Source organism: Ictidomys tridecemlineatus, chromosome 7 (genome assembly GCF_052094955.1).
Source record: "Ictidomys tridecemlineatus isolate mIctTri1 chromosome 7, mIctTri1.hap1, whole genome shotgun sequence".
Lineage (NCBI taxonomy): Eukaryota > Metazoa > Chordata > Mammalia > Rodentia > Sciuridae > Ictidomys > Ictidomys tridecemlineatus.
This window is the reverse complement of record NC_135483.1, coordinates 138,514,465-138,528,680: the sequence shown is the minus strand read 5'-3', so window position 1 is coordinate 138,528,680 and position 14,216 is coordinate 138,514,465. Positions and strand designations below refer to the sequence as shown.

Sequence of the window (14,216 nt, the reverse complement as noted above, 5' to 3'; positions counted from 1 at the left end):
TCATGACAGTAGAGATGATTAACTTTGGATTATTGTGGAATTTTGTGGCAATGTGATTGGCTAAAGATAATGAAGATAGGTGAATTATTAGATTTCAGATTAATACCTAATCAGCAATTAACAAATTGTGTTTTTATTGATCTATTTGCAATCTCTTAGCCTGTAATTAAACTGATGTCAGATATATTTTTTAAGGGATATTGGTACAATAAGTTGTTTTCCAGTTGAAGTTCTTAAAAAAAGAAAAAAGAAAAGAAAAGGAAGAAAGAAAGAAAATAGAATTATTTTCTGGACTCATTTATATTTGATAACAATGTTTCACAAATTATATTCTTTGACTGGCTTATTACATGCAAAAAAGGCTTCCTTGATGTCAAAGGAAATATAGCTACATCTCCAGCCGTATTTATTTATTTATTTGAGACACAGTCTTGCTAAGTTGTCCAGTCTGATCTGGAAACTTTTGGTCCTCCTGTCTCTGCCTCCCTAGTTGCTGATGGTATGTGCCACCATGTCTGGCAAAGTTAAATTTCAAGAAAAGAAATTTTAGCTAGGCATGGTGGCACATGCTTGTAATTCCAGTGACTTAGGCAGGAGGATAATAAGTTCAAGGTCAGCCTCAGCAATTTATCAATACCTTCTCTCAAAAAATTGAAAATAAGAGGGGTGGGTGGACTGGGGATGTAGCTCAGTGATAGAGTGTCCCTGGGTTAAATTCCCACTACTGTGGAGTTCAGGGGATAAGGGTGGGGTGGGAGGGTGAGTGGGTGGGGCTCTGAGAAAGTGGGAGAGAAAGATACATTTTACATTGTAAGGAAATTCAGTCTTCAGAACTGGATTCCTGAATAAAGGAACCCAGGGACAAGGGGTAAAAACACCAAAATTAAACATTAGTCCTTTTATGATAATCTGCCCTTTCCTTGTTAGGTAGCTATAGATTCAGCATTACACAGGTATTGCAGTTTTTGTTGTTATTTTTGTTACCTGGGTTTGAACTTGTGCACTTAACTACTGAGCCACATCCTCAGGCTTTTTTTTTTTTTTTTTTTTTTCACTGAGTTGCCTAGGGCCTCACTAAGTTGCTGAGGCTGGCTTTGAACTCATGATGCTTGTGCCTCAGCCTCCTGGACCACTGGAATTATAGGCATGTGCCACTACGCCCAGCATGCCATTTTTATTTATTTGTTTTATTTTTATTTTGAAAATTAGAATTAATAGGAAAGGGGCCTTTGCTTATACTGGGTATTGATATTAGATTAAAAAAAAGAATTATTTTATTTTCAGGTTACAATATTCTTTTTTTCTGATATATATGAAGAGAACACAATTTTAAAGATCAAGGTGATTGGTGACTATTAGCATTTTTGTGTCTTTACATATTTTCTCCTATGAGGTATTTTTATAATCAGAACAAAGTAATACATTTTATATGTTCTTTTGGTGTAAAACAAAGCATTGAACATTGTTCAGTGGAAGATTTTGAAATGAGTGGATAAAGAGGATGAGGTCATGAAATAAAGTAAAGATGCTTATTTATTAGACTGAACCAAGAAATCAGAACACTGAAATGGGAGTAGATTAGAAATAAGAACTGCCTATGTAAAAGCAAAGTAACCTGAAGTTCTTACCGCATGTGTTTTTAATGATTTAAAAATATGTGTGTGTGTAAAATTATTTTCTCTTGTTTTAATTGAGGTTCGATGTTAAGGCCCATGATCCATTAATTCAAGCACTAGTTACAGAAGCGTGGAAAAGGATGGAAAGGCAAGTATCTGGGTTCATCTTTTAAGGTTAGGGTTATCCTTTTCAGAGTTAGCATAGTGAAATCCCATAGGAAAAAAAATGGGGAGCTGCCACCTGCCTGTCAAGCTTTTATGGAAATTAATGTATTTAAACTCAATTTAGTTTCAGGGTTTTTGATTGTGTAATGTGTTTTTGTTATTTAATAGAGCAAGAAAGTATTTCAGATGTTCCCTTTTTAACTAATAGCCCAGAATAGTGAGTGTGCTTTTCCACATATATATAATTAGTCAAAGTATAAATAGGGTAGAGTCATAGCTACATACTGGACTAGCTGCTTTGACTCTTATCTACCAGAGTTCTGCTTCAGAAAGAAAAGATTTTTTTGATTTGTCAATTAGAACCTAGAAGTATAGGAACTATAAAAGGAGAATAAAGAAGATCAGTTTATTGAGTGGAAGGCCATGTAGCCTGTTTAGTTACTTGTCTTTCACTTCATTTTTTTCATTGTTATTGTTCTGGAACTTAAACGTAGGGGAACTTTACCACTGAGCTACATCTCCAATTCTTTATATTTTTTATTTTGAGACAGGGTCTCACTAAGTTGCTGAGGGTCTCTTTTAGTTGCTCAGGTTGGCCTCACACTTGTGATCTTCCTGCCTCAGCCTTCTGAGTTGCTTAAATTATAGGCATGCCACCATGCCCAGCCTTTCACTCCATTTTTATGTACAGACAGCAGTGACTAGAACTTACAGGTAACTTAGAAGCTTTTTGAAGAAAATAAGTCCATTGCTCTGGACAATATTGATTGAGACCTATTTTCTATAGTATACATGGGTGTATTTTTATAATTTTGCCATAATTGATATAATCTAGAAAAACAAGAGATATGTTCAGGATATTCTTGTTGAGATGTCTGTTCTGTAAGAATATGTGGAAAGTTCTCCATGTATAAAAGAACTGAGATGATAACAGATCTCATATTAGGAAAGCTTCGGCTATTTCTGAAAACTTTGAATTTTTTAACCTAGGAATTTTGGATGGCTAAAGGCCATTGTTAGCAAAATAGGACATATGACAGTGAGGAAAGAGAAAAAATGTGGGAACAGACATGAGGTTTTTTTTTTTTAAATATTTATTTTTTAGATGTATTTGGACACAATACCTTTATTTTTTTTAATGTGGTGCTGAGGATCAAACCCAGGGCCTCGCATGTGCGAGTGCTCTACCACTGAGCTACAATCCCAGTCCCAGACAAGAAGGTTTTAAAAACTGCAGTGCAGCCCTACCTCTAAACCAAATAGAAAGGTACAAATTTGACCAAGATAAAGGAGAAATAGACTATTTTTTGACAGAGAGGAGTGAGCATTCTCATATTTTTGTTTTTTGGTATATTGCTTCTCAAAGCTTAAATTTTTACAGTTGTTATTTATATTGCCAAATGCTTTAGGTCTTTATTATACGGGATGGATTAAAGAGGTTCAGAAGGGTTCTCTTGATTTAGAAATTCTGCATCCATCTATGAAGTTGTAGTTTTAGTTAACTTCATTATTTAAACCCAGTTGTCATCTTACCCATTCCATTTCTCCATTCTTGCTTGCTTTCTACTGTAACTATCTTTTATCTAAGGTAAACAGAATAATCTTAATTCTTTTTGCAAACAATAAGGAATGTATACTTATTATTTGTTTTGGGTTAAATTTGGTCATTGTTGGTGCTAGGTCAAAGCCTTTTTATTCCTCTTTAAAACAGCCGTAGGTGTTATATGAATTATATAGCTTGAAATCAATTGTAAAATAGATTTTTTGGTTTTATAATTAAGTTACAAATGTATCATTATACTTCCCAGTGAATCAGACTTTACATTTTAATGTATTTTCACTTCAAAATAACTCAGAAGATAATGCTTTGTTTTATATGGTGGTTCTTTCTTTCTGTTTTTATCATGTTTCTGTTTGTATGGTGTGTGTGTGTGTGTGTGTGTATGTGTGTGTGTGTGTATGTATATTGAGATGAGGTCTTGCTACGTTGCCTAGGTTGACCTTAGACTCCTGGGTAAATGAGTCTATTGCCTCAGCCTTCCATTAACTAGACTATAGGCATGTGCCACAGTGCTTTGCTAAGTATTTTTATAATGTCAAGTTATAAAAATTTAAAGCCCTAATTTATGTCTATAGAACTTCTAATAGAGTTATAGAATAAATATAATTTCTGAATTTTTCATCTTTTTCACATATTAATTTTTTGTTATAATAATAGCTATTAGTCAGTGACCTGGCTAAAATATCTATGGATTTGTATTTTATAAAACAATATGTAATAATTCAAATGGGATAGATTATTCTGGTTTAGCACTATATGATAGATCATGGCAAGGACACTTAACATATTTAAAGCCAGAAGTGGAAAAAATAAAAACTATTATGGATGATTTATTTATTCCTTTTTTTAAAATTGTTGCATTCTAGTTGTACATAATGATGGGTTTTGCTGTTACATATTTGTACATGCACACAATATAACAGTATAATTTGGCCAATATCATTCCTTAGCACCTTCCTTCTCCCATACTTTAGTCCCTTTCCTCTATTAATCTCCCTTTGAATTTTAGGTGATCCACCTTTACCTTTTTTTCCCTTTTGCTTCTCTTAACTATTGCATATGAAAGAAACCAGATGACTCTTGACCTTCTGAATTTGACTTATTTTGCTTAATATGATGGTCTTTATTTCTATCCATTTTCCTGCCAATTATATGATTTCATTTTTATTTATGACTGAATAAAATTCCATTGTGTATATATACCACATTTTCTTTATCTATTCATCCACTGATGGATACCTAGGATAGTTGCATAGTTTTGCTTATTGATAATTGTGTTGCTATAAACATGGGTGTACATGTATATATCACTATATTAAGATGACTTGAATTATTCAAGATAAATACTGAGGCATGGTATAGTTTGGTCATATGGTGGTTCCATGCCTGTTCTTTTGAGGACCCTCCATACTGATTTCTACCGTGGTTGTACTAATTTACAGTCCCACCAACAGTGTAATTGTATTCCTTTTGTTTGTATCCTCTCCAGCACTTATTATTATCTGTATTCTTGATGACTGTCATTCTTACTGGTGTGAGATAAAATCTCAGTGTAGTTTTGATTTGCATTTCCCAAATGGCTATTGATGTTAAACATTTCTTCATATATTTGATAGCCATTTACATTTCTTCTTTTGAGAAGTGTCTGTTTAATTCATTTTCCTATTTATTGAGTTATTTGAATTTTTGGTGTAAAGTTTTTTGAATGACTTAAACATTTACAAAACTGGAGGCTATTATAATGAACTCTCATGTACTCATTATTTAGCTTCAGAAATTATCTTATCTGTATCACCTCCTGCTCTCTCCCCACCCTTCAGTATACCTTTTGTTTTGTTTTTGGGATGCTGGGGATTGAACCCAGGGGTGCTGTACCACTGAACTATATCCCTAGCCCTTAAATTCTGTTTTTTTTTTTCAATTTTGAGATAGAATCTTGCTGAATTGCTAAGGCTGTCCTCAAACTTCCAGTTCTCCTGCCTCAGCCTCCCAAATTGCTGGAATTGGTATGTGCTACTGCACTCAGCTTTCAGTATGTTTTCACTAGTAATGTTATTTCATCTATAAATATATGTCTCTTAGAAATATAGACTCTAGCGCTGTGGTTGTAGCTCAGTGGTAGAGCACTTGCTTAGAACATGTGAGACACTGGATTCGATCCTTAGCACCACATAAAAATAAATAAAATAAAGATACTGTGTCCATTTACAACTAAAAACAAATTAACAAAAAAGAAAAATAAGCTCTAAAAATACATACCCAAAATATTTTAAAAAATATTTTAAAAATATTCCTTTTCAGGTATTAATACCTGATCTGTGTTCAAATTTCCTTGATTGGCCTATAAAGATCCGTCTTTTGGCCACTTGTGACTCTCTAAATAAGGTTCACACTGTGTTAAGTTTTTCTCTTTTTCCAAATAAAGCTTTTATTGGAGAATATTGTACAAAATTACACAAATGGTAAACATACAGCATGATTAATGTATATATATCTATCTCTTCTGTAAAGAGATAGATATATATACATAAAGATCAAGAAACATCAACAGTTCCCCAGAAGTTCCCTTTATGTTCTTTTAGTATCACCATCCTACCCCAAAAGGATTTTGACTTCTAACATCAAACATCAGTTTTGTTTTTATAGAAATGGAATTCTGTGGTATGTACCCTTTTATTTAATTGGCTCAGTATGTTTTAAGGATTCATCTATGATGTTGTATGGTTCAGCAATCTATTTATTGCTATTATGTAGTATTCTGTGGGCATGTGTGATTTACCCATTGTGCTTTCTTCTTGAACGTTTAGATTGTTTGTAGTTTTTGCTGTTGCATATTGTGCTGCTGTGAATTTTCTTTTGTTATCTTTTAGTAAATTCAAAATATTTAAATCTAGGGGCTGAGGATGTAAAACATTTGCCATGCATTCACAAGGCCCCAGCACTGCAAAAATAAAAACAAAAATAGAAATTTATGACATTCTTCTTTGCTTTTGTCATATCATTTATTTGATGAAGAATTTGGGTCATTTTTCCTATAGTCAAAATATGAAGTTTTTAAACAGAACTGTTGTATTAGTATTTATTTGTTAATAGGCAAACTTGAGTTAAAATTGTCAACTCATCCAGGTGTAGTTGTGCATGCTATATTTCCAGCAGCTCAGGAGGCTGAGGCAGGAGGATCTCAAGTTCAAAGCCAGACTCGGCAATTTAGTGAGGCCATAAGCAATTCAACGAGGGCCCGTCTCTAAATTGAATACAACAAATGGCTGGAAATGTGGTTTAGTGGTTAAGCGCCACTGGGTTTAATCCCCAGTACCAAAAAATAGAAAAGAAAACTGTCATCTCAAAAAAAAAAAAAAAAAGGTTATTTAAATAATTTTGAGTGATTGTTCTTTTTAAATCTTTCTAGAACATCACACTTTTAGCTGTATGATTTTTTATTCTTATAATAAGTAATCAGTATTTTAGAAAAATTCACTTAATAATATATTAGTATTTTTGTTGCTTTTTTATTTTATGACTACATTGTTTTAATTAAAAGTTAATACTAATGATCTCCTTTGTGTATTTCCTTTAGTAGGTTTGATATTAAAGTACTATCCACATTTTCCACTTGCCTAGCAGATCAGCGTTTGTATTTGAGTCCACTAATGGGAAAAATAGCTGATATTGTAAATAGGAACTTGGAAACCATACAGGACTTAAGGTAAATTTATTTATGGGCCTTTTGTTGCGGTAAAAAGATCCTGGGCTTTGGATGTAAACAGTTAGTTATGTGACATAAGGCTAATTTACATGACCTCTTAGAATTTCTCCTCATGTATCTAATAAGAATGGTAACATCTACTTTTCAATGTTGCGTGGGGGTTAGAGATAAGATATGTAAAGTTGATATGTGTGAAGTATCTACTGCTGAGCCACAACCCTAGCCCTACCTCATAAATGTTAGAATTAACCTGTTACTTTCTATAAAAATGTCTGCTTTGATTTTGATAAAGATTGAATTACGGGCTGGGGATGTGGCTCAAGCGGTAGCGCGCTCGCCTGGCATGCGTGCGCCCGGGTTTGATCCTCAGCACCATATACCAACAAAGATGTTGTGTCCGCCGAGAACTAAAAAATAAATATTAAAAAAATTCTCTCTCTCTCTCTCTCTCTTCTCTCACTCTCTCTTTAAAAAAAAAAAAAGATTGAATTACATCTATAAATTAGTTTAGAAACATTTGTCATATTAAAATCTTCTGATGTCTGTATAGCACATGATTTTTTATTTATTTAGGAAAGATATCTTTTTTAGTGTACAGATCTTACATCTTTTGTTTAATTTGTTCCTAAATAATGTATGTTTTGAGATGAAATTTTTTAAATTTTATTTACTTATTCTTTTTTTCTATATTTTTTTATTGGTGCATTGTGGTTGTACATAATGATGGGATTCATTATCACATGTTTTACTGAAATTGTTTTTGAACTTCACTTTCCAATTTTTTTTTTTTTTAGAGAGAGAGAGAGAGAGAGAATTTTAATATTTATTTTTTAGTTTTCGGCGGACACAACGTTTTTGTTGGTATGTGGTGCTGAGGATCGAACCCAGCGCCACACACATGCCAGGCGAGTGCGCTACCGCTTGAGCCACATCCCCAGCCCACACTTTCCAATTTGAAAAATATATATATATAAATACATCAAATGACATTGTATATTGACTATATATTCTATGATGGTGCTAAATTCACTAAAAGTGGAAATTTAACTATCTTATTAAGCTAGTAGAAGGTTTATTTTGAGCCTGGCTTTCTAAGTATCTGCTCTGGTTAGGCTATCTCTGATGTTATGAAATGCTGAAATTATAAGAAAAAAATGTAACATAAAAGTAATGGAAATCGCAGTAAAAAATTATGACTATTGGGTGAGTAGGGTTAATATACATTGATAATATTACTGTCATATCTGTTATGGTTTTCAGTATAATAAGAAGTGGAATTAGAAAGAGGACCGAGAATCAAAGCTAATTAAAGACCAGGAAGATATTTAGGACAGATAAGGGATGGCTTTAAATGCTATAGTAAGGATCTGAAATGACAGCAGTGACCTAGAACTGAAAGAAGGGAAAAAATTTGAATATAAGTATCTGTTTCATTTAATCCCCAGGCATCCTTCATTCGCTATATCAGAAATGAAGACTTTATGAGGATAAGTAAGAGAATTAAGAGACCCAAGGTCTCTTAGCTAGTAAATGGGGGGACCAAGATTTGAACCTAGGCTTTCTGATTCTAGAGAATTGTACTGCTTCTGAATAGAGTCTAATTTTTTTTTTAACTATTTGTTCTTACATGTTTGAAAAAAATTATTTCAGGAGGTTTATTTAAATGGCAATGTTAGGTTAATTATTAATGCTAATTACTGTTAATATTAAATATTGTAACTGAAGCCAAAGTATGTATAACTGGAGTTTTTTTCAATATTAATTTATTCGATTTAAAGGATTAAAGAAAATTGGAAACAAAAGAAGTCAGCCCCCACTTTCCTAATGATTGAGATGGTTTTAGTTTTAGATTTTTGTCTTTCTTATAGACTGTTTTCTAATTGTCATCCCCAATAGTTTTTTTAATGTCTTTTTCATTTTGCATACTTTATTCATTATAATATATCCTTGTATTTGTAGTTTTCTGATTTTTATATTATGTAAGAATAGTCTGTTGAAAGCAAATGCCATACATTAATCTTGATGTGTCCCATAGTGCCTAGACATGTGACTAATGTTCCTTATGTATTTGTTTGTTTATTTTTTATTTATATTTTACAGTGGTAAGGGTCAAACTCAAGGCCCTGTGCACGTAGGCAAGTGTTCTACCACTAAGCAAAATCCTTAGCCCCCCCTCCTTAAGTATTTGTTATGTGAAGAAATATTAAAAGTCTCCTTCCTCTTTAGTATTGTCTTATGATTGTATATTAATAACAATCTAGCCTGAAATGCTAAAAAACATGAAATTATTCAAATCATTCAGTAGTAAGAAATATTTTCCAGGAGTATATTAATAAATTACATAGATACACAGGAAAGAGTAGCAAAAAGTCAACTTCTGAAAATACAAAATGAAGTCAAGAGTAGTGTCACACTGTACCTTGTAATCCTAGCTACTCAGGAGGCTAAAGCAGGAGGATTACAAGTTCAAGGCCAGCCTGGGGAACTCCTTGAGACCCTGTCTCAAAACAAATGAACAAACAGAAAAAATGACTCGGGATGTAGCTCAGTGGTAGAGCACTTACTTAGCATACTCAAGGGCCTGGGTCTAATCCCTAGTACTTGTAGGATAACATTCATGAGCTGTTGGTCCAAAGTGATTTCTGAGTAAAAATATTTTCCAACAAAGTAGTTTTAGTTTTATCTACAGAACAAGGTATTTTATATATTCCATGAAAAATATTAATTTGAATGTTTTTTTTTTCTCTAAAAGTGATTACTGGGAGATCTGAATTCAACTCCCTTTAATATTTAAATGGAAAATTTTACAGTACGCAACAACATTTTTGCCAATTTCTTTCCACATCTAATCATTTAGTTTTGGTTGTTTTCTTCAGTAATGTAAAAATTTGTCTTTTTCCTTCTTCAGGTCCTTGTGTGTCTTGATGGTCAACATATCTTCTTTAATATCACAACATTTTCAAGAACAGTTAGTGAATAAAACAGAGCTTCTTTTTGACAACATGAGTTCTCCTGAGGTCGACATTGCAAAAAGAATAGTACAATTTCTTCAAAATGTTAAATATAGATATTACCCTCTATTAGAGAGGTGTAATAAAGTGTTTTTAGATAACATGAACCACCTTGATTTGGATTCCATCAGTAAAATATTTGATGAATATCAGTTCCTACAGTTTTATAGTTTTGAATTTGTTATAGTGGCTAAAAAGAGGCTAACTGAGATGATTCCTCTCTTTGATAACCCTGCAAGCTTTGTGAAATTGTTTGTTGCATTGGGACCAGTGGCAGGACCTGAAGAAAAGAAACAGTGAGTTCAATGTCATATGCTTTACTTTTCTTCTTGGGAATATATGGAGTCTTCAAGCTTAGGTCTCCTTGGCCCTCTGGCACAAAAATTACCCAATTAAACCATGAAGGGGAAATAATCTGTTATGATCTGCTTCTGGATTCTTTATCCTTATTTATATCTCCAACTCTTAATCTACTGGTATGTTCTAAAAGGGAGCTAATAAATTGCTGGTGCTGGGCCAACACAGAAAAAACTGAGGGAGAACACTAAGTGATTTTATGTTCCCTTCCTAGACCAGATGACTGGGTTTATGGGTTTATATGGGCACAAATTATGTGTATTTATATTTAGAACTATAGTGGATCTAACAACGAACCCTTTTGTGGTTTCTTGTAGTCATTGCATTCATCATCAAAAGCACATATTAAGCACATTGGCATATTTCCTATGTGAATTTGGTCTGACTCATGTCTTTTAAAATTTTCCATTTTTGATGGATATTGATTTAGAGAAATATTTGAGATATAAAGATGAGCAAATATGAAATTAATACATAAGCTAAATATGACTAGTACATAAGATTCTTCTTTCCTAGGCCATGTGACTGGGTTTACACTTGGGTATAAGATTCCCCTTACCAGCATAAGCATATGGAATATTTAGAATAACAGCCCTTTTGGATAAGTATGATTAATGGATTCAGTTAAGCAAGGGGTTTCTAGGAGTTGTCTAACAGAGGAATCTGCATCATTATTTTGTTAAGGAAAACTTTATAGAAAATTTTTATTTTTGAATTATATGAAAAAAATTAAAGAGGGGCTGTGGTTGTAGCTCATTGGTAGACTGCTTGCCTAGCACCTGTAAGGCACTTGGTTTAATCCTCAGTACCACATAAAATAAATAAATAAGTTAAAAATATTGTGTCCATCTACAACTAAAAATATATTTTAAAAACTAAGGGTACATCTTAAGAGATTGCATCTATATAGAAACATAATTATTTTAAAAAATGTTTACTGTAATCTTTTTGTCACCAAGCAAATATTAAAATCTGATTTTAGGGCTGGAGCTATTGCTCAGTGGTAAAGCATTTGCTCAACATGTGCAAAGCTCTGAATTCCATCCCCAGCACTTAAAAGGAAAAAAAAAAACATGCTAAAGAAATACAAGAGTTGTAAATTTGGATTTAACTGGATTTCTGCTTGAAGGAATTTATATTTTAATTAGGAAAATAATTTTTTTATTATGTACAAAGTTGCTAGGATTAGAAGTAAATAATTGAAATGTTTAATATTAGAGTATCACAACATGGTTTATGACTAAATACTAAAATTAGTGTTGTAGACTGGAAATGTTGTGGGTAGATAGAAGCGAGAGAAACATAGATTGAAGTGGTTGAGAAAAGCCTTGGGGAGAAGATGGTTTGAAGCATTCCATAATGTTGGTGAAAGGATAGTATGGAGCTATGAATAGAAAATTTATTCTTCTCTCCTCAGGTTTCACCTTTTGAATTTATCTTTTAAACTACTCCAAAAGACTTATCTTTTTTGTATTAGAACATATTATAGAGGAATAGATGTCATTGTGGGATATTCATGTATGCATATAAGACACTTATATCTTGATTCTTTCATTACCACAGCACTTTGGATAGTTTCAAAATAGGTCATCTTGGGGGTGGGGTTGTGGCTCAATGGTAGAGTACTTGCCTAGCATGTGTGAGGCACTGGGTTAGATAAAGAAAGAAAAAAAGAAAGAAAGGTATTGTGTTAATCTGCAACTAAAAAACATTTCAAAAAATAGGTCATCTTTGTTAATTTTCGGATTGTAGTGTTACAGTTAGTGCTTAATATATAAGATTTTTGTTAATAGGAAGGTAAATTGGCTTTCAGGTTAGTTCTTATACAAGTTTAAACATCTGACAAGATGTTATAAAATCTCACTAGATTTAATAAATATTATTAAAAATATCAATTAGTATCTTAGCTCTCTAGTACTAGATAATTTCACTGAATCATAGTGCTTTATAATCATTATAACCTTATCTTATTTGAAATCATTATAATACTTCTTATCTATACATTTTTAGGGAGTTTTAGATTGGATTATACTTAAGCCTTAATTATTGAAGAAAACAGTATATTTTTCCTTATTTAATATTATTTTATATTATCCCCAAGTATGTGGGCAGAAAATTAGAATTAGACATGAAATTCAATTTTTTTTTTTTTATTGTTGGTCGTTCAAAACATTACACAGTTCTTAATACATCATCTTATGAAATTCAATTTTTATATTATTTCTTTTCTATTTGTTACCCACAAACTGGGTTTTTTTTTTTTTTTTTTTTTTTTTGGTACTGGGGATTGAACCCAGGAGCACTCAATCACTGAGCAAGATCCTCAGCCCTTTTTAATATTTTATTTACAGACAGGCTCTCACTTAGTTGCTTAGGGCCTAACTAAGATGCTGAGATTGGCTTTGAAGTCAAGATCCTCCTACCTCAGCCTCCCCAGCTTCTGAGATTACAGGTGTGCACCTGGCTCATAGCCTTTTATTTAAAAAAAAATTACAAGTTAGCCATGCATGGTTGCATATACCTATAATCTCAACAGCTAGGGAGGCTGAGGCAGGAGGATCACAAGTTCAAGGCCAGCCTTAGAAACTTAGCAAGGCTCTAAGCAACTTAGCAATTAGTGAGATCCTGTCTCAAAATGAAAAATAAAAGGACTGAAAATGTAGCTCAGTGGTAAATAACCCCTGGGTTTAATACCCAATTCTGAAAAAAAATATATATTAGGTTAATTATCAGTTTTTAATTGTAAAAATATTTTTCTTTGCTTTTAGACTTAAATCAACCATGCTATTGATATCAGAGGAGCTCACCAGCCAGCAAGCCTTAGCAGTGGTGAAAGCAATGGAAGATATGGAAAGCAGAAATTCACATTTGATTAAAAAGTAATCTTTACTGAAAGTCCTGGGGTTTAGTTGTCAATCAGAAGTAGCCTTTTTTTTTTTCCAAAATTTTTTTTGTAGTTGTATATGGTACAGAATGCCTTTATTTTATTTTTAATTAATTAATTTATTTTTTTGTAGTTGTAGAGGAACAGCGTGCCTTTATTTTGTTTTGTTTATATGTGGTGCTAAGAATTGAACCCAGTGCCTCACACATGCTAGGAGAGTGCTGTGCCATTGAGCTACAGCCCCAGCCCCATAAGTAGTAAAATAATTGAATAAAATAATTGTTTTTTATAATAATTGTTTTGAAGAAATAAGGAGTCAGCACTTAAGGCATTGCTTTTGTTCTTGTTTCTTTTTCACAATAGAGGTAACAAAAATTTTTATATCATCTTTCATTTCATTTACTGCTGCTGTTCTACTAGAGCAAAGTATCATAATCCACACAAGTGGAGAGCACAGAGCAAGGAACCTATTATTCAAGAGAACAGTTAACATCCATCTATACTACAGTGTTACCTTGAAAAAATAATACCATATTCTGGCTTTTTTTTTTTAATTTATTTACTTATTTTTTAGGTGTAGATGCACACAACACAATGCCCTTTTATTTTTATGTGGTGCTGAGGATCGAACCTGGGTCCCACCCGTGCTAGGCAGGTACTCTACCGCTGAGCCACAATCCCAGCCCCATATATTCTGGCTTTTTTGATAACTTGAAATTGAAGGAAAAATATATTTTTAAATTATGTATGCTTAATTTTCATTACGTATCATATGTGCATTTCTTTTGATATTTCTTCTAGTTACCTCTTAGCATTTCCCAAATATATATATATATAATATATAAAATCATTGTAATACTTCTTATTTATACATTTTTAGGGAGTTTTAGATTGGATTATACTTAAGCCTTAATAT

The 14,216-nt window shown here is 32.6% G+C and overlaps 1 protein-coding gene across 7 annotated transcripts in view; it reads left to right on the top strand.

The window, feature by feature from the left end:
- The window catches only part of Fastkd1 (FAST kinase domains 1), a 38,580-nt gene that overhangs the window by 3,343 nt on the left and 21,021 nt on the right, over positions 1 to 14,216 (top strand). For 5 of the 7 annotated variants that reach the window (XR_002483891.3, XM_078017540.1, XM_040294437.2 and 2 more), the window contains exons 3-6: positions 1,696 to 1,764; positions 6,920 to 7,048; positions 9,957 to 10,355; positions 13,185 to 13,295. Coding sequence is in view for 6 of the 7 variants with exons in the window: in XM_078017540.1 (XP_077873666.1) it covers positions 1,696 to 1,764; positions 6,920 to 7,048; positions 9,957 to 10,355; positions 13,185 to 13,295 (708 nt within the window). In the remaining variant the exon portion in view is untranslated. The remainder of the gene's footprint in view (positions 1 to 1,695; positions 1,765 to 6,919; positions 7,049 to 9,956; positions 10,356 to 13,184; positions 13,296 to 14,216) is intronic. The other 2 variants (XM_040294433.2, XM_040294436.2) reach the window with 2 other exon arrangements.